The sequence below is a fragment of the Caretta caretta genome, chromosome 1, assembly GCF_965140235.1.
Source record: "Caretta caretta isolate rCarCar2 chromosome 1, rCarCar1.hap1, whole genome shotgun sequence".
Classification (NCBI taxonomy): Eukaryota; Metazoa; Chordata; order Testudines; family Cheloniidae; genus Caretta; species Caretta caretta.
The window spans coordinates 244,154,739-244,178,338 of record NC_134206.1 but is presented as its reverse complement, the minus strand read 5'-3'; the positions used below and the strand labels follow the sequence as shown (position 1 = coordinate 244,178,338).

The 23,600-nt window shown below is 47.7% G+C and overlaps 1 protein-coding gene across 1 annotated transcript in view; it reads left to right on the top strand.

Moving 5' to 3' along the window:
• The window catches only part of B4GALNT3 (beta-1,4-N-acetyl-galactosaminyltransferase 3), a 99,861-nt gene extending 76,517 nt beyond the window's left edge, over positions 1-23,344 (top strand). Inside the window, exons 4-20 of the mRNA XM_048829014.2 lie at positions 633-728; positions 1,142-1,232; positions 2,275-2,375; positions 2,749-2,816; positions 4,822-4,900; positions 5,349-5,415; positions 6,870-7,013; positions 7,439-7,548; positions 8,129-8,229; positions 9,845-9,924; positions 10,943-11,972; positions 12,824-13,122; positions 13,638-13,791; positions 16,386-16,458; positions 17,634-17,787; positions 18,851-18,977; positions 19,738-23,344. Of these exons, the coding sequence (XP_048684971.2) occupies positions 633-728; positions 1,142-1,232; positions 2,275-2,375; positions 2,749-2,816; positions 4,822-4,900; positions 5,349-5,415; positions 6,870-7,013; positions 7,439-7,548; positions 8,129-8,229; positions 9,845-9,924; positions 10,943-11,972; positions 12,824-13,122; positions 13,638-13,791; positions 16,386-16,458; positions 17,634-17,787; positions 18,851-18,977; positions 19,738-19,846 (2,883 nt within the window). The 3' untranslated portion in view covers positions 19,847-23,344. The remainder of the gene's footprint in view (positions 1-632; positions 729-1,141; positions 1,233-2,274; positions 2,376-2,748; positions 2,817-4,821; positions 4,901-5,348; positions 5,416-6,869; positions 7,014-7,438; positions 7,549-8,128; positions 8,230-9,844; positions 9,925-10,942; positions 11,973-12,823; positions 13,123-13,637; positions 13,792-16,385; positions 16,459-17,633; positions 17,788-18,850; positions 18,978-19,737) is intronic.
• Positions 23,345-23,600: the final 256 nt, after the last annotated feature.

Here is a 23,600-nt window from a genome sequence, read left to right as displayed (position 1 = left end):
CTGGTATTTGGGCCTCCTGCTGCTTTCAAAGAAAGGTGAAGGAAGCAGGGTCCACCAGAGAAACCTCACCAACTGTATCATTTTTTTTTCCCCTGTATTTTCTGTAACTGCCTCAATTTTGTCTCAGCTTTAGGGGCCAATCCACATGCCTTCTTTCTTCAGTGACTGTAAGCTGATGCGCTTTCACACCAGCCCAGGAAAGATTGATGTCACACTGGACTCTGATTCAGGCCCTTGCCTCAGGATGCAATGTACTGGTTAAATAAAAACTTGGGCAAAATATCTAATGTGGTTTCTCAGTCCAACATGGATAGCTGTTCCCAGGTCACCTATTCACTTGAGCAATTGCTGGCCTCCAGAAGGACCAAGTGCTCTTCAGGTTCCCTGTCTGCTGGCCCCACAGTCTCAGCTGTGAGACAGCTGGTTGATCACAAGGGAGGAGCTGGACGCATCACCCCTTAAATGGCCAGCTGCCTTAAGACAGACTCCCACAGTAATGGCAAGTGTCAACCTCCCTCTCCCATGATAGGCACAGGGTACTCAAATGACATGCTCTGCTGCAGAGTTATGGGGAGCCAGGAAGGATGCAACCATTAATGGGAATCTCTCCTTGTGCTTCTATGTTCCTGCAGTTCCAGGGTCAAGTCAATCTCCATGTGTTTGAGGACTGGTGTGGCAGCTCCATTGAGCAGCTCAGAAGGAACCTCCACTTCCCACTGTACCCCCATGTGAGTGTATGCCAACTCCCTGTCCCCATCCCTGCACAACTCAGCATCTTTACTCCAGACTGCCCCTCCTTTCCTCTTCTTTCCTTTAACTGTACCCTCGCTGCCCCTCCTCCTCCTCCTCTTCCCTTTCCTCTCCCCGCCCCAGGCCTACCTTTCACTCTTTCTCCCATCTTGCTGGCATTGCTCCTGGGCCCTTCATTTCCTTTTTCTCCTCCCTTGCCTATACCGCACCCTTTCCTGCTGTTCCCATCCCCCCCAGTTCCACCTGCCCTTCCCTCCATCCTATTCCCTTCATTGGCCCCTCCTCTCACCTTCTCTCCCATTCCTTTTGTCAGTCCCCTCCCCTCCGATACCGATACCTCCCAATCCCATCCCATTTCATTACTTTTGTTCTTTCTTTCTTCCACCTTTAGACACGAACCACACTGAAGAAACTGGCAGTGTCACCAAAATGGACAAACTATGGGCTCCGTCTCTTTGGTTATCTGCATCCTTTCACTGACGGTGAGGAGGTGCAATGGCAGATCAGGGTTGTCATGCTGCCCCAGCCCTCCCTTCCTCTGCTTGAGACCAAACAGAAATGCTCCCATGTAGGCAATCCTAGCTTGATGGCTCTCCAGCCAGGAGCCAGGGATACTGACTCCAACAGAGTCTGGTTGGCATGGATAATATGTGCCCACTCTTCACTGTGGGGTGAGCAGGGAGAACACAGAAGAAAACAGATATGTAATTTCTGAGCAAGCGAACGACACAGTCCTGCATACACAACATCTATTCACATACACACACGCTCGCTTCCCGTGACTACATAGCTGTCCACACATGCATATGCACACCACCTACCAGCATTTACACACACATGTACGCATGCCCACATTCTCCTGCATGTGCAGACACATCTACCCTCACGGGCAAATGCACGCGCACACACACACACCCCGTGTCCCTATCTGCATCCACACAACCCATGCCCCTTCTACCCACCCCATCCCTATCCACCTATCCACATGCTTCTAAGTACAGCCTCCTCGTAAGCACCCACCCGCACCCATGTGCACCTGCGCACACCACCCTTGAGCCCCTATGAACTCCCCCACTCATATATCCTGGTCAGCACTCCAAAGCCTCACATACCCTTAAGCCCACACATATGTGCCTGCCTCCATGCTTCTTTGGGCACATTCCCAGATACAAGCACACACTCCTTCCCCCTTAGTAAGGAGCTGAGGAGAATCTGTGTGGACTTCTCAGCTTCCCTCTCGGTTAGATTTCAGCCAAACTGCGCAGCAGGGGGAATTAACCAGTTGCACTATCGACAGCGCAAGAAGACAATCTGCATTTTGTTGCACCAGGAAGATGAGATTTGAAAGCATCAGCCGTGTTTTACAATTCTGAACGAGAGAGGGGAAGGGGTAGTTGGGCAGAGGGAAAGTGCTGTGTCAGAGGGGATCAGGCTACCCCTCTCTAGGAGAGGAAGCTTTTTTTCTGTCTGTGTATAGATCCTGTTCATAGAGAGCACCACTTAATCCCAGAAATCTCTCGGCAGGGGACTTTGAGTTTGCTATTGCTGCAGATGACAATGCTGAGTTCTGGTTGAGTCCAGATGAAAAGACCTCTGGTCTCCAGCTGCTGGCCAGTGTAGGCAAGGTACAGTGCATGCCGCATGGCTGTTTTAGTCAAGTTTCTAATACTTTTGGGGGGATGAAAATCCTCGTGGCTTACGTTGTATTTCAGGAGGAAGAAAGCGTGGCTGGATTAGCCAAGCTGTCCTCCTGATCAAACTGTGGGAGGCCCCTGCAAATGGAGGATTTTCACCACATGGCAAAGCTGGGACAGCTTGGCTTATTCCCGAGCTGCTGGAGTCCTGGGCTGTAATCAACAGATCTGGCTCTGTTTCCAGCTACTGGAGCTCATGGTCAGATTTCCCAAGAGAATGGGCTCAATCCCCACAGCTGGACAGTAACCAGGGAGCCTGGGTGAAGAAGTGCGTTGTAACCTGGGCATTTTCTGTCTTTCACAGACTGGTAAGGAGTGGACAGCACCAGGGGAATTTGGGAAATTCCGGAGCCAGCAATCAAGGCCTGTGAGGTAAAGTGATGAGGAATGGTTGCTGCAACTCCCCGGTGCTCAGAGCACTATCTACACATGTTTGATTTAGTCCCAAACTTCCCCACTTCCTGCAGTTTGGCTTTATTGGTGTCTCTAATTACAAAGGTTTTCATTTACCATCTTCAGTTTTTCATTTACCGGTTTTGGTTTTCATTTACTGTTTTCTGTTTGTTTCTCCACCACCACCAGTTCTGATTGGTCAGCTTAGTCACATGGGGGGGTTTCAAAACTAATTTTTTTTTTTTTTTTTGTCAAAATGAGCCTTTTTTCTTTCTTTAATTTCCTACTAGCAGAGTGTGGATGCAGAGCTGGGATCCAGTGATTTGATTCATTCTTATCTGTAAGGGCTTGCCTTCACGAGCAATTGAACTGAAGTTATTGCTTGACTGCTCCCATTAACTTGCTTCCTGTCCAGACACAACCCCCAGTCATGTGTTGCTGGTAGCATTACTCAAGGTAGCTGGCATGGTTGGGGTATATGGCAGACTTTGAATGAGCCTCCTTCCCTCCCTTTCTCTAGTGTGAATTCAGGTTAGTGCCATGGCACAGTAGCGGATGGCTGCTGGTCCTCCTGGGCCTTCCGACAATCCCCCAGGTTCCACATCCAGTGGCCTATCTTGCCATCCATTTATTCTCTGTTCTCTGGCTAGAAGTCATTGACCATTATATATAAGACTGCTCAGTGTCCTGGTTCCTAGTCACATGTGACTTCCAACGCGAGCAACTTCAATCATCTCCGGTATAGAGCTTCTACAGTGCCCACTGAGTGCATTGTCTGAGTGTGCCACTAGCTGGCCAGAGGCTAACTCTAAGGCATTTGTGGAATTTTGATGCAAGGCTCCCTGCTTTGGAAGCAAGAACTGAAATGCAAAGCTCTACACCGGCTGAGACGGGAATCTACCACACTGGGCCAAAGTGCTGGGAGATCAAGGGGCTTATGATGGCCTACCAAAAGGCCAAGGCCAATAATTCCAGGTCTGGTAAACCCACGATGTGCCCAAGGATCTCTTTGCTATGGGTATCCATGGCACCGGCAGATGACAAATTGCATAGAATCACCATGGGAGAAAACAGTGTTGTCAGTTCTTGCAATGTTATTGCAAGTTCTGCGGTATTTGATATTTTACTGATAACCTCAGTTTCTTGAGTTAAATGACCACATGAGATACCTAACTTTCCTTAAGAAAAAAGTAAGTTTCTAGCCTTGATGATTGTGGAGAAAAGCTTGAAAATGTGATTTGAGTGAATCCATGTATCCTAAGGGCTCAGAAAACAGTAGGGAAATAAAAATTATATATATTTTTAATGTCATGATTTTTGAATGTTTTACGGTGGCAATATTGGGAAAGAGACCTAAAAGTGGGGAAATTGCTAGATTATATATCCCTATCAGATGCATCCAGAGTACATTAGAATGGTGACAGTGTTCCCCCTGGTGGTTGCCTACCAGAATTCCTTGGGGAACTGTGATGTTGAGGAGAGAAGAAGGCGGTTTCTCCTAAAGAAACAAACACAAAAATAGAAGAATCCAACTATCTCCTCTAGAAAAAAATAAAAAGAGAGATTGTATACAACATTGCCCAGAGTGTTCCACCTAGCAACTGGCCAGGTTTCCTAAAGGCCAAGAAACCCAACAGGGGGACTAAAATTCCAGTATCCAGAATTATTAGCTGGAGGTGGAGGCTCACCTTGCAGCCTTTGAGGGGGTGGCGAGTACTGGCTGGGAGCACTGGTTGAGTATGTTCTCCCAGGGAAGAGTGCCACATACAGAATCATTAGCGCCCCCTGCCTGCAGCATCTGGGGTTCATCTGGAGGTCTCAGATCCCACAAATGACCAAGCCCAACCTTGCTTAGTTTGAGAGCAGGGTAGGTTGCAACCCAAGGTGTGGTATGGTTGCTCCACAGTCCCTCTGTGAGAGCAATGTAGCAAGCAAATGCCACTGAACGTTCCCAATAGTAGACATGAGTTTCTCTCTTTCACAGATTATCAGCTTCAGGCAGGTACTACTTTGAGGTGCTTCACAAACAGGATGACAGAGGAACAGACCATGTGGAAGTAGCAGTAAGTGCGCCTGTACAGCCAGGTCCACGTGTGCACTGGTGGAGTTTGAGAGTGAGATTAGGTGACAACTTCACTCCCCTCCCAGTTCCCCACTTTGCCTGGGACATCCCTGTTCCCATCCTGAGACTTGACACTGTTCAGTGAGGGACAGCCCTATTTCCATCCTGGCCCTTATCTCATTCTGCCTGGGACAGCCCCACTCAGTCCCTGACCTCTTCCATCTTTCCCCCACTCTCCATTCTTTCCCTTTCCTGCCATTAGACTGAGTCCTGGTGAATTTTAGACTTGCTCCCATTCCCGTCCCTTCCCTGTTAGATGTTCTGTACTGATTTGGGGAAGATGGCTTCTCAGAGGTCCCATAGGGTTATGGACAGATGTGCTCTCTTCCTTTCCTGCTGGATGGAATAATTCAATAAACACTTCATACTAATCTCTTTTTCTATTCCAGTGGAGACTGAGTGACCCAGAAACTAAGTTCACAGTCATAGACTCCCAGTTCCTCTCCCTTTTTGCAAGTAAGTGTCTCCTCCACAGGCCTGATGCCTCACAGATGTGTCTATGTATCTCATTGTTCATTCCAAAGCATCACAGATGCTTCACAGCTGATTCCAGCCTATCCAGGCACATGGAAATAATGTGCCGTGTACACAGCATGTTACACGGAGCAGCTGGAGGTTTAACAGAGTACAGGTCAGAAGATGCGCTCTGGCCAAGTTTGGGGGCACATTATTAAGCCTGGGGAAATTGGAGGGTTCATGGAATGGGATCTCGATGTTGTTTAGAGAGATTTGGAGTCCACTGCAAGGGAGAAGAGATGGACTCTGAAGAGCCTGAGGGAGTCTGCAAAGAAGAGAGAAACTGTTCCAGATGGTGTTGGTAGGTACAGGCGGAAGATCTACTGCCTGCCGTGCAGGGACCGAGGGGAGCAGAAGGGAGCCTGGAGTATGAGAGCCAAGAGAATGTGCTGGCAGATGGACAGGAATGAGGACAGCGAGATGAGGGGGCTGGATCTGTGAAGGATTTTTTTAAGGCTAGATGGAAGTTCTTGGGCTGGATGCTGAATGAAAGGGAAGCCACCGAAGATATCTGAGGATGCAACTACAGCTTTGACCCCTCAAGTCCGTTCAAAATGCTGCTGCTGAAATCTTCCTGGCTTGTTCCACTGACCCTGTCACCCTCCCCTTTTAAGTCCCTCCACTGGCTCTCCTTTCTCCGTAACATCAGATACAAGTTTTTTGTCTTTACATTTATGGCCCTTCACAGTTTAGCCTGACCCTACCTAGTGTCTCTAGTATCAACCCCACCTTCATTCTGCCAGTGTTCCCAACCTTTACCAATCATCAGTGTCCACTTCACTCTCAAACACCCCTGGGCTTTCTCCCAGGCCATACTTTATGCATAGGGGAAACTCCCTGATATAATCCATACAGCCACTACCTTCTCTTTCTTCAAATCCCTCTTTGAAAACCACCTCTGCTCTGATGTCTTCAGAACCTGCCAGGTGACAAAGACTAGGCAGATGATGAGTTGTGACAGTCCCCTTCCTTTCCTTGCTCCCTGCTTCTTGCTAATTCCCCCATTCCCCTTTTCCCTGCCACTACCCCCTTTTCAAATAACAAATCAGGAAATTATCAGGGTGGTGTGAATTGTTGCTACATTCATTGCTTGAGTGGGATTTCCCCATCCCCACCCTTCATCTGCTCTGGTGTTTTCTAGATTTTGAGCTTTCCAGGGAAGTCCATACAGTCCTTGTCACAATGAGGACCTGACCCTGACTGGGGGTTTTTGGACACTACCGTAATATAAATAATAATTTAATCATTTCTGGGGATGAGATGCCAAATTTTAGAAGGACTAAAGTTTGGAGAGTGAATGCTGGAGCAGCCCCCAAAGAGTGGAACGATACTAGCAGTGGATGAAATGAAGGATTGTTCCTTCCTCCCTCTCTCATTCTGTCTCTGGTTTCTAGATGAGACTCTCTTCAAGATGGATGAGGTTGGTCATATCCCACAGACATTGGCAAGCCATGCAAGCCCATCTACAGCCAATCTGGGCAACATGGTACACCCAGCTGACATGCTGAAGCCCGACCCTCGAGACACTATTTATAAAGGTAAAACACCATCAAACAGGCAGTTGCAGCTCATCATATCACATGAACTGGGGCAACTGAGTAAAGTTGTTTTTCATAAGCTGTTCCCCCAAACTGAGATAAGGAAATAGCTGCTCTACACTCTGCCCTGTCATTTCAGGACACCCAAGAGAGATATAGCATATGAAGGATAAATTATAAATGTAAGAGGTTAGTGTAGTGGGATGACCCCAGTGGGATGGCATGTTTAATGCAGCTGATATCACTGTGGTGGCAAATTCATACATGTTAATAGGGAATGGCCACAGTGATGGCTGTCCTGTTGCGTCAGTTTAGGGTGGATTTGGTTTCATAGAATATCAGGGTTGGAAGGGACCTCAGGAGGTTTGATGCATTGCCCATGTAACTATTCTCTTTGTGTGTGTGTATGTGTGTCTGCCTCTCAGTGCCTTTGATTAGTAAGTCACGCCTGCGCAGGACTCTACCAGACTGCCCTTACAAACCCAGTTACCTAGTGAATGGATTCCCACTGCAGCGCTATCAGGGACTCCAGTTCGTAAGTCTCATTCCTTAAACAGAAATGTTTGCCCAGCTCACCCCTGCCGTGGGAAAAAGTGTATATTCTGGGACTAATGCCTGCTTGTGGGGAGGGTGTTCTTTTCATGATGTGTGGAGCAGCCCAAGAGCCGATACCTGCTGATTGTTTGGGTGTTGCTTCCATTGTCTATAGAACAATCCAGCGTCTGCTTCCCTATTTCCTTATTCAACCGGAGCTGTTACTCAGCTGGATACACACAGCAAGATGCAAATGGGGGGTTTGAAAAACATATCCCCTAGAATCAGTTCTGAAGCCATACAATAAACAGAACTAGGCTCAAACCCAAACCTTAGCGCCAGACAGTGCCAAATGCTGCAAAAGTTTGGATGAATTTCTGAACTGTGCAACTCACCCCTGTTTTTATACAGGGCCCAAATCAAAACTCTAGATCCAAAAATCCCTAGGACAGATTGGGTTTCTGTAATGGGCCAACCCCAGATCTGTGTGCTCTGACAGCTCACGTCGGGATTTGAACACTGAGGCTCATGCCCATCTATACAATACTTTTTTGCGCATGGGTTTTTTGTCTCTTTCCCAGGTTCATTTGTCCTTTGTTTACCCAAATGATTACAGCCGCTTGAGCCACATGGAGACAGACAACAAATGCTTCTACCAGGAGAGCCACTATTACTTGGAGAGGTAAAACAATTCTCGCGAGTCACAGTCCAGGACTGGTTGGTGAGGCAACTGCCTTGGCATGTAGCGGAGACACTAGGATTTAGCCACTGGAGGGGGAGCAGAGAAGTACTAGGGTTTGGACTGAGATAGAACTTTATGTGCAAATTTGTAGAATTCTCTTATTAAATGCCCAGAGTCCCCACTGAAGTTAATGGGAATTGAGGGTGCCAGCTTGGAGCTTAAATCCTGCAGATAGCTGATGTACTTTTTTAAAATGAAAATGTTTTTAACTCCTAAAAGAAAACTGCCCCCAGAGGGTAATGTAATGAATGGAAATCAACATGGGTTTATGGAAAATACATCCTGTCAAACTAACCGATCCCACATTTTGATGAGATTGAAAATTTGATTCATAAAGGTAATAGTATTGATATACAGACTTTCTGTAAGGCATTTAACTTAGTATTGCATGACATTTTGATTAAAAAACTAGAATGATATAAAATTAACATGGCACACATTAAACAGATTGAAAGGTTTCCTTTCAATTTATCAACAACCTTTCAAAAAGGTTATTGATAAAGTGGAGAAGGTTCAGAGAAGAGTCATGAGAATGATTAAAGGATTAGAAAACATGCCTTTCATACTGATAGACTCAAAGAGCTCAATCTATTTAACCTTCTCTTTGTTAAGCTAAGGGATGACTTGATTACAGTATATTAAGTATGTACACAGGGAATAAATATTTAATAATGGGCTCTTCAATCTAGCAGAGAATGGTATAACACAATCACAATGGCTGGAAGTTGAAGCTAGGAAATAAGGCTTACATTTTTAACAGTGAGAGTAATTAACCATTGGAACAATTTAGCAAGTGTCATGGTGGATTCTCCATCACTCACGATTTTTAAATCAAGAGTGGATGTTTTTCTAAAAGATCAGCTCTAGGAATCCTTTTGGGGAAGTTCTATGGCCTGTGCTATACAGGAGGTCAATCTTCAGTGGTTCTCAACCCGCAAGGCCGCTTGCAGCCCAATCAGCACACAGCTGTGGCCCATGTGACATCCTCAGGGCCATACAGGTAATATATATATTGTGTTGATGCGAGCCACATAAAACACAGTCAGCTGCATATGTGGCCCACAATGGTAAATATGTTGAGAAGCACTGGACTAGATGATCACAATGTTCCCTTTGGACCTTGCAAATGGAATCTATGAAGGCTTCTCTTTCCCCTGCAGGGTTTATCTTTGAGAGGCAATAAGGTAACCACCCAGCACCTGCTTCTCCATATGAATGAGAGCTCTTACCATTCATATGAGGCAGCATGGGAGAAAGAAGGAAGGTGTTTGAGGGGACATTGAAATGACAGACAATGAAGGAGGGGTTGATGACTCAAAACTGTATTAGAGATTAGTATAAGCATGAAGACAAGTAGTTTGTGTTTGATGCAGAGGAAAAGGGGGGACCAGGGGATGCCAAGAATGGGGTTGGGAAAGTCTGAGTGATGAGACATGGTCTTCGCAGCAGTATTTTGAATGGATTTAAGGGACGGTAAGATGGCACTTATCATGGTGTGATACTTCCAGCAGAGAAACACTCCAGCTGTGCTTATATTGCCTCCTTACTCCTGAAGGTTTGGATTCTATAAGTATATGAAAATCGACCATCCAGAGAGGAGAAATCTGGAGTCTGGGAAGAAAACCGAGCAGCCAGGTAGAGACCCTAATGCGAGAGACAGGAGGACTCCCCTGTCTATCGAATTTTTTTTTTCTGTCTCCCTTTCCCTGGAATGGATGGAAGATGCAGCTGACTTCATGTGCAGGGAAAAGCATGGCCCTTGTGTGCCAGAGAGCTGTGGCCAGGAGGAGAGGGCAGGGCCACCAGACCTGCTAAGTTTTTTGTGAAGCTGCACATGTGACAAATCATGCAAATTATTTTATTATATGACTTGCCTATTTACTAATAATTTTGCATAAAGCCTTAAACTTCATCTTTAAAAAAATGTGGATTTATTGCTGGTTAAAGGTATCACTGGGAGCTCAAGCTGGGGCAGCCTCCCAATGCCCTTTTCAGACCCTGCCCTATTCTCTGCCCTCTCTGCTCCCTAAACCTCAGTCCCCTCCCCCACCTTATAACCTACCCAGTTTCAACATTCAGTCCCCTCCACAATCTCAGTGCTCTTCATTCAGTGTTCCTCTTGATCCCTGCTGTCACTCTGCCTCTTCCTCAGGGCAGGCTCCATGCTGGATGGGCACCTGATGTCAGGCACCACAGCGGGCTCTAATGGCTTCAGTAGGAACTGCGTTTCCTGCCCACAACTTCATACATAAGATTCCAGCTGAGCTGCAGCTTGGCCTGAGAGAAGTGCCAAAAGTGCATACTTGGCCACCCTTGTCCACATGTGAAAGAGGGCCATAGCTGGGTGAAAGGGGCAAGTCTACACATGCCAGAGACGCATGGCCATTGGTGAGACTGTCCCACACATGCCAAGGAGACTAGTACAAGAATTAGCGCCACTTCCCCTCCCCAGAGCACCCCCAGGGCATTGGAGAGGGAATACCATCCAGACCACGACAGTGAATGAGAACAAGCAAAGGCAGCTTCCTCAGGGGTGGATGCATAAAGGGGGGGGTGAGCGGATGAGTTAACTCCCTTCTCCTTTTGGGTGTGGGTCAGGGCAGCGGGGGCAGTGCAGCGGGTATGAGAGATGTAACTAGGATCGATGTTGCAGGCTCTGAGGAAGGGAATCCTGATGAGTTTCAGTACACGGATGAGTATGCAGAGAGCACCAATCCCCCAAGGAATCCCAGCAAGTGGGGAGCAGAGCTGGTGGGAGTCAAGGCAAACCCCACCATGAAAGCAGGCTATGATGACATTTACAATGACTATTCCCTCCCGGGGCATCGGAAGCTCCTCTTGGTCATGGATGGTAAGGTGGGACAGGTGCTACAGAAGAGAGGAGCACAAAGGCCCCTCATCAAGCCAGCTCACAGGACTTCAGCCAACAAGAGCATCAATCAAACTGGCCTAGAAAGAAACCTGTCAATGAGGAGGCCCCATCTAAAAATCAAGGTCAAGGACAGTTCCAGAAACCCTCCTCATCATGTTAAGGGAATCCATGGGAAGTCACTGCCCAAGAGGAGAGTGGGAGGCCAGGACCTTCCTTCTAGCACAAGACCTCACGAGCCCTGGGAACATATACCCAGCAATTCCAGGGTCTCCACAGACAGGATTCCAAGGGAGATGGGGCCTCTTCAGACAGACCTCAATGCAACTAGCACCAAGGACCAGCCAGCAGGCAACATGGAAGCAAGGAGACAAAGTCCAGTCTCTGGCAAAATAAGTAGTAGGGCCATGAGTGCTGCCAGCCTCAGCAAGCAGACCCTTTACCAGGCACAGTGGCTAAACCAGGTGGAGTCATACATTGCCGAGCAGAAGGCAGCTGATGGCATTGAGGTGGATGTGGAAAGGGGGCAAGTGGAGTCTCAGCCTGAGCCTGCTGAGCTGGCAGTGGAGGAGAAGGAGGAAGAGGTGGAAGGGGAAGCAGAGGGGGAGGAGGAGGAATTTGAGTACATGCCACAATTTGACCAGGTAGTGAACTGGGAGCAGACCTTCAGCGCGAGCAACTTGGACTTCCACATGCTGCGGACAGACTGGATCGACCTGAAGTGCAACACATCGGGGAACCTGCTGTTGAAAGAGAGGGAGGCCCTGGAGGTCACACGTGTCTTCCTGAAAAAACTCAACCAGAGAAGCAAAGGGTAAGGCAAAATGTCTCTCGCATCCTGTGGTCCTCTCCTACGGGTCTCCATACCACGCTGCATAGGAACCACAGGACAGTGTAAGGAACCAGTAGAAGTTAGAGAGCAAACTCCAGAGGTGGAAAATACAGCCCTAGGAAATGAACTGTGAAGGTGGAAGGGGTACTAAACACCTGAGTGGAATAAGAATGGGAGAAAACACCTTCAATGTAGCTCACTAATACCTGTCTAACCCAGGTCAGTAGTGGCTGAAAGTTCTCTGACAGCTGGGTGGTGGCTGGTGTGAAATGAATGAAGGCTTCAGTCCAGCTCCCAGTAAGCACGTTCCCAGAATGTGTAAACCAGCATCATCATTAGCCCTTCCATTGGCTGTCTCCTCAGAACAGCCAAGCATTGAATGGACATAGGAACTGAGATAACTTCTCCCTGCCAGTTGAGGGTTCAGATACACTGAAAGGGTGTAGGAAGGCTACCATCACCCATGCTGTGCCTAAGGAGCCTGTAGTCTCCAGGGCTGTGCATGCAGCACCTCTCACTGGCACCACAGCATAACTTAAATTCACTTTTAAACAGTTATTTTTTGGCATGATCTTTGTTCCCCTTCCTTTGTCAGCTATTTTATCTTTGTTGGGATTCCAGATCTAATCCCAAGTGAATAGTCCTGAGGCCAGGTGATAATCAAAATCCTAAACTTTCTGACATGGGTTCTGGGGTGGTGCAGTAAAGCTGTGGACTGGGAGTGAAAGGGTTCGTAACATTCCTGGAAGAGGGACTGGCTGAGATGACCTGGGGAGGAGTGGCTGCCGGGCGCTGGTGTGGGGAACATCTAGAACCCTGTTGCATCCCTGCAGGAGATTCTTCCTGCAGCGCGTAGTGAATGTGGAGAAGCGCCAAGACCGCCTGCGGGGGAGCCGCTACCTGCTGGAGCTGGAGCTGCTGGAGAGAGGAGGGCAGCTTGTGCGCTTCTCAGAGTATGTCTTTGCACGGGGCTGGCAGGGTATCAGCAGCGACAAGCAGGAGGAGATGAACATGAAGAACCTGGCGTGGGGCCGCCGACGCCAACTGATGGGAGTTGCAAATGAGCCAGACCTGTGCTGGCCACTGGGCTTCTCCTGGAACCATCGTGCTGTTGTCCACTTCATAGTGCCAGGTAAGGGCCTTGTAATGGAGCAGGAGATCCAGGCTCTTCCAAAATAAAACGTGAGTGGGGAGGTTGTGGGGCCTGGTCCTGAGCCAGCCTCTGAGTGGGAAGCTGCTTGGGACCGGTTCTGAGACAGCTCTGAACACTGTGTCTGTGCCAGTCTCCACCACCTTCCTCACGTCACTGTCAACTTCCTTTTCCCTCCAAATGAAACTGCATCAGAAATATAACTGGCCCAACCCCCCGCGTGGTTTGAACTCTCTGAAATCTGGCTCCCAAAATACACTCGGAATGGGTTCACCCTGCAGTGCCAAGATCTGGATCCAAATGGCCCCAAAGCCAGGGCATTCAGATCCGGGTTTTCAGTTTGGGCCTGTCTCTAGATTGCTCCCTGATACCCCTGTCTGTCTCAACTGGATCTGACAGGAGACTGAAAATATTGGCTGTCTGCAATCATTTCAAGGCATGAAATCAATTTTGCTTTGATTCTGTTCCTTCCCTAACCCTGTCCCCACCATGATTAGTGAAAAACCAGGCACGCTGGGTGCTGCAGTTCATTTCTGACATGGAGGAACTGTCTAGAGTCACCAAGGACCCATACTTCAATGTCATCATCGCAGACTACAGCAGTGATGACATGGATGTAGAGAAGGCTCTGAAAAGGTCCAGTTTACGCAGGTGAGAATACCACCTATTCACATGAATTACACACAGGCACACCCCTACAAACACAGCACACACATTAATCTCTGCATACAGGTCATCCACATCCATCTGCATATAAAAAGCCAAACACATGCACCCCTGCAGACACAAGCCACACACACACACATTCTTGCACCTGTATGCCACGTACAGTGACACAATCTGCCTCCACGCATATGCCTATTGCACAGTCCATCCATCCAGATGCAGCTCCCTTTTTGTAGCTCCTGTTCAGGTTTGTAGTAAAAAAGGTCAAAGGCAAGTCTCCAAGCAATGGAGAATGGGGAAAGACCAAGAAGGTGACAAATCAGTGACGAATGGGACTGAGAGAAGGGAGAATTTAGAAAGCTGCAAGTTCAGCCAATTATCTAGCAATTATCTAAAGTGGTCATCTGCAACACCTGCAACATCAAGACCTTCTGTGAAGTTCCCCTGGTGTTATCTGGACCGGTGATCTGCTAGGTCACTCCAATCCTTGACTCTGGGAGCCAGCCTTACCCTGCTCCGCTGTGAGAACCCCCACTCACGCACAGCCTCTAGCATGTAAGCTGCTCCTTGGATTGTGCAACTGAATGACACTAGCCAATATCTCCGGTCCCAGACACAACACTAGGAACCTCCATCTTGCAGTATCCAGTTATGCTCGCTGGAAGCTGCAAGCTTATATGAGTTTGTCAGTTTAACAAAGAAATTGATATGCAGGCAGGCTTGTTATCCCAAGGCGAGTCTCTGACACACTTCAAACCAAAGGCACTGCTTCAGGTAGAATAAATAAACAAATTTATTAACTACAAAGATAGATTGTAAGTGATTATAAGTCCAAGTGTAACAAGTCAGATTTGGTCAAATGAAATAAAAGCTAAACGCATTCTAGGCTGATCTTAACACTTTCAGTGCCCTTACAAACTTAGATGCTTCTCACCACAGGCTGGCTAGTTGCCCTTTAGCCAGGCTCTCCCCTTTGATCAGCGCTTCAGTCGCTTGGTGGTGATGTCTGTAAATAGAGGTGGAAGAGAGAGGAAGAGCATGACAAATGTTTCTCCCTTTTATCATGTCCTTTCTTCCCTCTTGGCTTTGTTAGTCTCTAAGGTGCCACAAGTACTCCTTTTCTTTTTGCAACAGATCCTTTGTTGCTGCCTAGGCCAGTGTCCTTTGTTCCTGTGAGGCTGGGCTGGGTTTGTCCCATACATGGCCTGATGAGGTGTGAACTGCCCCTCTGCTCTTGGAAAGTTTTGCCTGGGGCTGTTTTAAGCCATGAGGACACATTTTCAGCCTCATAACTATATACATGAAATTACAACCTATAACATTACTGTAAAAACTATTACTATAACATCGCTATAACAACAATGCTCAGAGCAACATGAGCCTTCCGGAGACACCCGACATGACAAACTTTGCATTGGATACCACATAATCATTTTATAAGGATGAACATGGGGTTGTAGGGTGTTCCCATGAGGTACAGAGCATCACACCTTCCCTCTGTGTTCTAGAGCAGCATTTCTCAAACTGCGGGTTCTGATGCAAAAGGGGATAAAAAGCTATTGTAGGGGGGTTGCGAGAACAGTGGCTGCTGACCTGGCACCCAGTTCTGAAGGCAGTGTCGCTGCCAGCAGCAGCACAGAAGTAAGGATGGCAATGCCATACCATGCCACCATTCTGCACTCCTGCTGGTGACAGCTCTGCCTTCAGAGCTGGGCAGCCAGAGGGCTGTACCCCTGTTCCCCCTCCAACTTCCCCTGGCAGTGTCCTCTATTTGGGAACTTGAAATATGGTAACCCTGGAGGGCGTGGGGGTGGGGGAAGTCATCACAGCCTGAAATATTTTCAAAGATGGGCCCAACAAAAAAAGTTTGAGAACCCCTGTTCTAGAACACATCCCATTAGTCGGTCTAGTCCAGGCCTCTGGAACGCCAAATGATGCTGAACAGGTTACGGAGGACTGCCCTCACAAGAGACCCTCTCCTGTAAATAAAAAGAAACAAGGCACCATACAGCCTCATTACACAAGACTGGGATGTGAACTAACAAAGCGTTCGATTAAAGTTACAAATGTGTTTTCCCCTTCTTCGTAACCGTGTCATGGAGCTGCCATTTGGTTGCTTTGGAACCAGCTAGGAGCAGTTCCATAGAATGAGCTCTCAGATATGTGCCAAATCATACAACTAATAGTGCTTTGTGCTGATGAAACACTTATCTGTGGGTCTCAAAGCACTTCTGAGATATCTGTTCTGGAATGCAGGTCTCAGTTAAGCACACATCTCGGTTGTCCAGGCCCCGATTATATCAGGCACCTGTTGGGCCCTGGAAGGTGTTTACTGTGCTGCACAGGGATTGAAAGTAAGGGTGAATGTGTAATACAATAACATCCACACGTAAAACTAAACATTCCCAAGAGTTGTAAGTGAGCAGTGAACCAAGGTCCTTTCTCCTCCTCTCCCACTATCCCCCTGTTTTCCTTGAGAGAATTCCAGGAACCGCTGTGAGAGAGCGAAAGAGCCTCGCTAGAAGGAGTTGTTGTGTGGCTAAGGAACTTAACCCAATTCCTGTCTGTCTTGCCAACAGTTACCAGTACTTGAAGCTGACGGGGAATTTTGAGCGCTCTGCAGGGCTGCAGGCTGGGATAGACCTAGTGAAGGTGAGCACCTGGCAGCTGTGGAGCCCAAGCTGCAGAAAGATCCGTAGTCCCTGTACAGCTCAAGCACTACCTGTCATACTGAAACCTTTGTCGTTCAGCGTGGCCAGGGTCAGTGCAAGTGTCCTGTTCATGCTGCCTTGACAATGTGCCTCAATCATGACCTGGAGGGGCCACGTTGAGGAGATCAGTTTCTGTGGCCCATTCAGTTTCTTAGCCTCCCTGTTGGGACTACCAATCAAGGAGAGAAATTAATGCCAGTGGCTTTTGTGATGTGAACACTGCCTGCAAGGAACTAGACTGTGGCAACAACATATTTCACACAAGTCACTGAACAGCCATTGCACGGCAACCACTTTACCAACCTGAAGCTGGATTTGGATTTGTGACCTAGAGGTGAAAGGCTGTTTTAATTCATTCCCAACCCCCTATCACTTGGTCACCCTAGACAGGCCTGTTTTAATCCAGTCTGTATTTTCCAAATAAGAAAGCACCGTCCCCCATGCAGACTCCCCAGCAAGGCTCTGAGTGAGGTGCGGGAACAGATCACATCGAAGCATGTTTGATCGTCCAGCTGCCACAGCACAGCCTTAAGGTCTGAGAGGAGGCTTTTGGGCCCTGAGTGAGCTGAGGGTGTTCTGTTTGTGGCACAGGAGCCATGGCCCCAAGTTAGGCAGGATCTTTGGGCCCAAGGTGGTGATGGTTGGGCAGAGACTAGGGGCTTGATTCTTATTTACACAAGGGCCCATTTACATTGCTCTGCCAGTATAGAGGGGCCTTAAAGTGGATGTAAACTATATGTCAGAGCAGTGTGAAGGAACCCTACTGTGAAAGAGTATGAAACCCCATGGATCTTGGACAGCTATGGGGCAACAACTGCTGGCTGGTGGTTGGCTTTTGCCTACCTGGGCTGTGAGAGAGAAGTGGGTATTGTAGTCTTTGGGTATAACTAGGATCATTCAGCAGGACTGGGTTGGAAAATTGCCTCAGTTCAACAGTGTTAACAATAGGTAACAACTGCATAGCCCAGGTAGTCGAAAGTGAGTGCAGGATGCTGTGGCTGATAGCAGTGCCAGCGAGGATGGTGCCCGCACGCCCTCCCTGGATAAGCTGTGGTGCCAGGTCAATGGCAATGGATGAAATCTCCCTATGACTGATAGCTGTGTGATTGGTTCCAGGATCCACACAGTATCATCTTCCTGTGTGATCTCCACATCCACTTCCCGGCTGGGATCATCGACTTGATTCGGAAGCACTGCATAGAGGGCAAGATGGCCTTTGCACCCATAGTTATGAGGTTGCAGTGCGGCGCATCTCCACAATGGCCTGAGGGTAAGAGGCCAGGGCTCTATGGCTCAGACCTGGGAGGAAGGTGCTTGTAGTCTGAAAAACCCTCAGGATATGTTCCTTCACTATTATCGGGGTCCTCCAAAATCTTGACATTGTGGGTATTATCAGGGCCACTAAGAGAGTGACTAGATATAGGATTGGGTTTAACTGAGCTAAAATCTCAATGCCAGGTCCCAAGAAGATTGTTAGCGTGCATTGTATCAGAGTGTTAAGCAAGCAGAGCTGTATAATGCATGTGAGTGGTGTATTGATGCAGGATGCGCGAAGATCATGCTGGACACCATTTACAGTCTTTTTATACACTTGGCTTCTTCAAGAAAATTCCTCCTCTCTCTGTTTCTCTCCCCTCACTCCAGCTCCTTCGTCTGCTCTCTTCATTTCTTTCTGCTGTGGACATAACTGTTCCCAGGCTCATCTCCACTGGGTCCACGACTAACCCAAAAGGACTGATGCAAGGGCCACCAGAGCCACTTCCTTAGAGTGTCTTGCTTTGGTCTGAGCTCATTCATCTCTTTTCAGTGGGCATAGATCATCCCTGCTGAGAAGAGCTGAGAGACAGCAGGCCTTGGGTCAGGGAGCAGCACTGCTGTTAGGTACAGGTGACCATCCAAGAAAGGAGTGTGGGACTTCCTGTGATTCTCTCAAAATCAGAGCAAAATTCCAGTTTCAGTATTAACACCCAGGACAGACTCTCCATGTTGGGATAATACAGGTGAATTAGAAAGTATGTTGCTTTTACATGAGAGGTGAGGGCATCTGTCAGAGCTAAAAGGAACATGTGCTCTCTAGCCACTTTCAGAACTGGTTGCTGGGGTGCCCTAAACATTAACACCTTGTACCTTGGTGTTAGATTTGTTGCGACTAGAGGTGCTGGGATTAGTTTGTATGTCCCTCCCATGTCTTTGGATCAGTTATTGTCCCAGGGAAGTGTGATTGTTTGTCTCTGAGGAGGCAGGAATCACCAGGGCTAAGAATCTCCTGCTTCATTCACTAGTGGTTTCACTAGGATGCAAACATGGTTGATGACTTTTGGTTTTGTCCGCAGGCTATTGGGAGGTGAATGGGTTTGGTCTCCTAGGCATACACAAGTCTGACCTGGATCAGATTGGAGGGATGAACACCAAAGAGTTCCGGGATCGCTGGGGAGGAGAGGACTGGGAGCTCTTGGACAGGTGAGTGGAGATGTCCCACCACCTCTGCCCAGGCTGCGGCTCAGTAGAGCAGTCTCCCTTGATCCTCAGGTGACAGGGGCGGAGTGAGAAGCGAGCTGGGGTTCCTGCTGACGTAGAGCGGTAAGAAACGAAGGTGACAAAGGTCACAGTGTGCATTCCCCGTTAGTGGGCGACCCCCTGAGCACGTCTTCTTGAGCAACACATTGGTTGTCAGAGCTAAGGGGGCTATTATAACCAGAATGCCTTATCATAGCCACTGACCTAGGAAAGGAGAGAGCTATCTCCAGAATCCTGGTACCTTCCTGCCACACCCTTGGCAGGCATTGGTAGATCAGACACATACAGTTGCTTCCAGTGCATATTTTCAACCCCTTCTGATCTTTGAACAGTGCTTAGTACAATAGGGCTCTGATCTCAGCTGGGGCCTGTAGGCTCTATAATAACACACATAATAAATGCCCAACAGGGCATGGGGTGCAGTTACATTTTTTGAAAAGTTTGTGATATGAGGTATCCCTTTCCCTCACCTCTTCATGCCAGACAACTCTTTTGCATGCTGTACAAGTCCTAGACCTCAGCCGCCCTGGGTTGTAGGCCTTAGCGGTCTTTTGGGCCATTATATTAGTACAATGGTTTGGTGTATGACACTGTACAGAGGAGACTTTCACATCACCCTAGCAACCCTTGTTGCCAACCCTTCCTTGGAGTGTCTCACTGAACTAATCTTCTCTTGAATTTCCTCCTCTTCCTTCCCCCACAGGATCATGCAGGCTGGCCTGGAAGTGGAACGACTGTCCCTGAGGAACTTCTTTCACCGATTTCACTCCAAGCGGGGCATGTGGAACCGACAACAGCTGAGGACACCATAATGTTCGACCACAAAGCTGCCCGGCAGAGCCAGCTACCCTTAAAGCAGCGCATGCACCTCGCCTAGGCAAGCTGCCAACAGTACACACTCCTCCTCTCTCCAGAGTCATCATAGGAGATCAGACTTACAGGTGCTTGTGAAAAGGGATGATCAATATATAGGAGTGGGAACTTATCTTTGGCACTTGTGAGCCAGTGGGTCCTAGACATGGGATCAGTGACTCGCTCTGTATTTGGGGGAGCCTTAGACAAGCGAAGGACTGGTTACCCCTGACACTGATGCACCTGGAGCCCCTGACTGATGGTATAATAAAAGTGGTGGCGAGCAGTCTGGAGTGTCTTGCATGGTGCAAATTTAAGAAAAGGAACAAATCCCAGTTACAACCTGAATGGATTATTTACAATAAAGCTGCTGTTTCTTTTGATACTTGAAAAACTCTGACACCCATGTCTTTGGACAGAGGACCAAAGGAACTTCTCTGAACTGTGTTGTGTCCTCATTCCCATGTACCAGCCCAGCCCAGAAAAGACTGAGGAGCTGTTAGGGAAGTTAGGCTGCCAGTGCTTAGCCCTATTTGCCACCCTTTCATCGAAATCACTGGGAAAAGCTACACTCCTGTTCAACAAACCGTGGGTCGAATCTGTAGACGCAAACCCTTTTCCTTCACGACAGACCTCATTTGCCTGCAGCTGGCTGGGGCTAGTGTTAAGACCTCCATCTTGGTTAGTTGTTCCCTGCCTGAGGCTCATGCTGGGTATTTGGACAGGTGAGGCCATCTCAGTAGGAACTGGGAAGCCATATTGACAGCTGTAGCCCAGTCAGACAAGTGTGTGTCCCAGCAGTAGCTGGGAACTCATAATAGAGGGAAATGGAATATTTGATTGGCTGAAATATTGTATCTTTGTCAGTGAGAAGGATAACTTTTCTGCTCCTCAGACCTGGTCTATAACACAGCATCTGGGGGTTAATTTAATAAGTTATGATTTCACAGTTGTTTTCCATGGTAGATTCTACATGTGTGAAGAACTATTTGTTGCATAGTGGAAGAACAGGAGCAGTTAACCATGCTGCACTTATGGAAAGACCAGATGAGCCTTGCACTGGCACTGGTGAGATGAAGGTGGGATCTGAGTTACTACAGAGAATTCTTTCCTGGGTATCTGGCTGGTGAATCTTGCCCATATGCTCAGGGTTCAGCTGATCGCCATATTTGGGGTCGGGAAGGAATTTTCCTCCAGGGTAGATTGGAAGAGGCCCTGGGGGTTTTTCGCCTTCCTCTGTAGCATGGGGCACAGGTCACTTGCTGGAGGATTCTCTGCACCTTGAAGTCTTTAAACCATGATTTGAGGACTTCAATAGCTCAGACATAGGTGAGAGGTTTATTGAAGGAGTGGGTGGGTGAGATTCTGTGGCCTGCATTGTGCAGGAGGTCAGACTAGATGATCATGATGGTCCCTTCTGACCTTCATATCTATCTATGAATCTATGAACTTTGGACCTCAGGCTTGTACTGCTGACAGGACCATGAAAGTTTGGTGACTGCACTGATGAAAGGAGCTTGCTTTGATGAAAGGAATGTGGAGGGGACCTTGTTCAAACTCTGCCCAAACCTAGGGTGGAATCTTGCCCCCACCAAAGTCAATGGTAAAACTCCTGTTGACTTTAGCGGGTTAAGTTTTCACCCCTAATGCCTGGGGTATGGTCCTTTCTCATAATTCAAGGAGTGCAGAGATCCACATCTTGGTTGGTACGGGCTAAATCAGTGCTCCACCAACCATCAACCTCCATGGTTGGGGAGGGCATGCTATACAGAGTGGAGCAATGGTGAAAAATGTACAAGGGGCTACGGAGTCTTTTAATCCATTAAATATTTGTAGGACTGTAGCCATCTGGGATCTAAGAAGATTCAGTATCAAACCCACTGCAAATCACAGCAGTCTTTTTAACTAGGGAAGTTTCATATTTAGAGACTGAGAAATAACATGAAAATGATTTTTGGAGGGGAAAGGAGGTGACAGATGAAAACTCTCTGTTTTTAGAAATTTAATAATTTGGCTGTTGATTGTTTCTGACTGGAATAGTTGATCTGCATCTTCAGTGCATGTCCTATCATGCTGCTTTATTCAGGTGCACATACTTGCAGGGCACAACCAATCTCTGTACTTGCAAACCCTCTCTCCAAACTCTGGATTCCTTGGGATTGCAAGTCTCGTAGCCTGTCTGAACTGGCTCTGTAAAGAAATTCATGTGGAATGGGGACTGGCTGGCCTAGAAGATAAGCAGTGGGATCCAATGAATTAGAAATAGTACTTAGCACTTTGAAGAAGAGTATCATTTTACCAGTGGGGAAAGTGAAGCACAAAGGGTCAGAGATTGCCCCTAGGGCTTACAGAGATAGAGCTGGGCATATGAAAAGAGATACAATCCTTGCTCCATTCATATCAATGGCAAAACTCTCACTGACTTCAGTGGGATTAGGGTTTCACCCGGGGTCTTCTGGTGCTCACTCAGGATGCTCCTTCCTTTGTGCCTTTCAACCAGATTGGTAATGAGCAAAACTGCTTATTTCCTTAAGGGCTCTTTGGCTGTCTATGTGAAATAGGTGGTAGGGTCTCAGTCCTATTCCCAGAGGACAATTATGCACACCACAAGAGCCACAATCACAGTTGGCACTAGTTGGCAGCCTCAGAAGAAAATCCTCAGAGGGAATTCTCCATGGAGACTTAACCTGTGTGTCAGTCCTTGAAGTAGACAGTAGAAGTCCAGGTTGAAACTGCCACTGGTTGTGGGGAAAGAGAGGAGTACCTGCTCCAGGGCTGTCAGACCAGCGTGAAATGCGTACGAAAAAGTCGAGGGTTTAACCCCAAGGACGCTTCTTCTCCATCACCTGCCCCAATCAAAATCAAGAACAGAGTGGAAGCTGAGGCTTATAGATTCTGGCTTATGTCATTCTGACTACACACTGATGGGATTGGGGTGGGTCACGGGGTTCTCCTCTATCAGAAAGGAGGCATATCTCAGGAATGGCAGCTGCCCAAAGATCACAAAAGGATTCCGGGGAGCCTGGCTTTACCAAAGTGGGGACATGGGCTTCTCCATAAACTCAATCTCATTTCCATTGGCATTATTTGAAGGCATCTGACCCTTTCCATTGCCTCGTGTACTCGACGATGGAGATTGTTTTGCAATCCAACAAAGGGGTTGGGAGGGAATGGGTTTTATCATGAAAGAATCTGTTGTGTGAACATGATGTGATTGTTTTGTCATTGTCTTTAATGTTTCTCTCATATGAATATCTTGCCTTCTCTCATTGCTTGTAAATGTCTGAAATGTTATCCAGACACCAATGCCTGGTGTTTTAATTCTGTACTGTACCTCTGAATTCCACACCTTAAAGTGGCTTTGTGCCTTTAAGATTATTCCCAGGCCTCCCCTCTGTTAGGAGGAGGGGCAGACTGGCACCCCAAGGGGTTTATAAAGACAGTTTCTTCCTACAAAAGCTCACTTCTGTCTGTGTGTTCCTCTGACATCTGCCAACAATACTCTTCAGTGATTAAAGGTCAAATGTTCCTTTCTTTGTCTCATGCAGCAAAAGACAAAGTTAATACATGGGATATAGAGCACTCTGTATCCCAGCAGGGGTGCTGCAGAGACCAACACAAAGGGGGGAGGGATTCAGGGGTCACAGGAAGTGGAACAGAACATTGATACAGGCTAGATTTCTACCCAAGCAGCAAGGAGCACTATAGGGAATG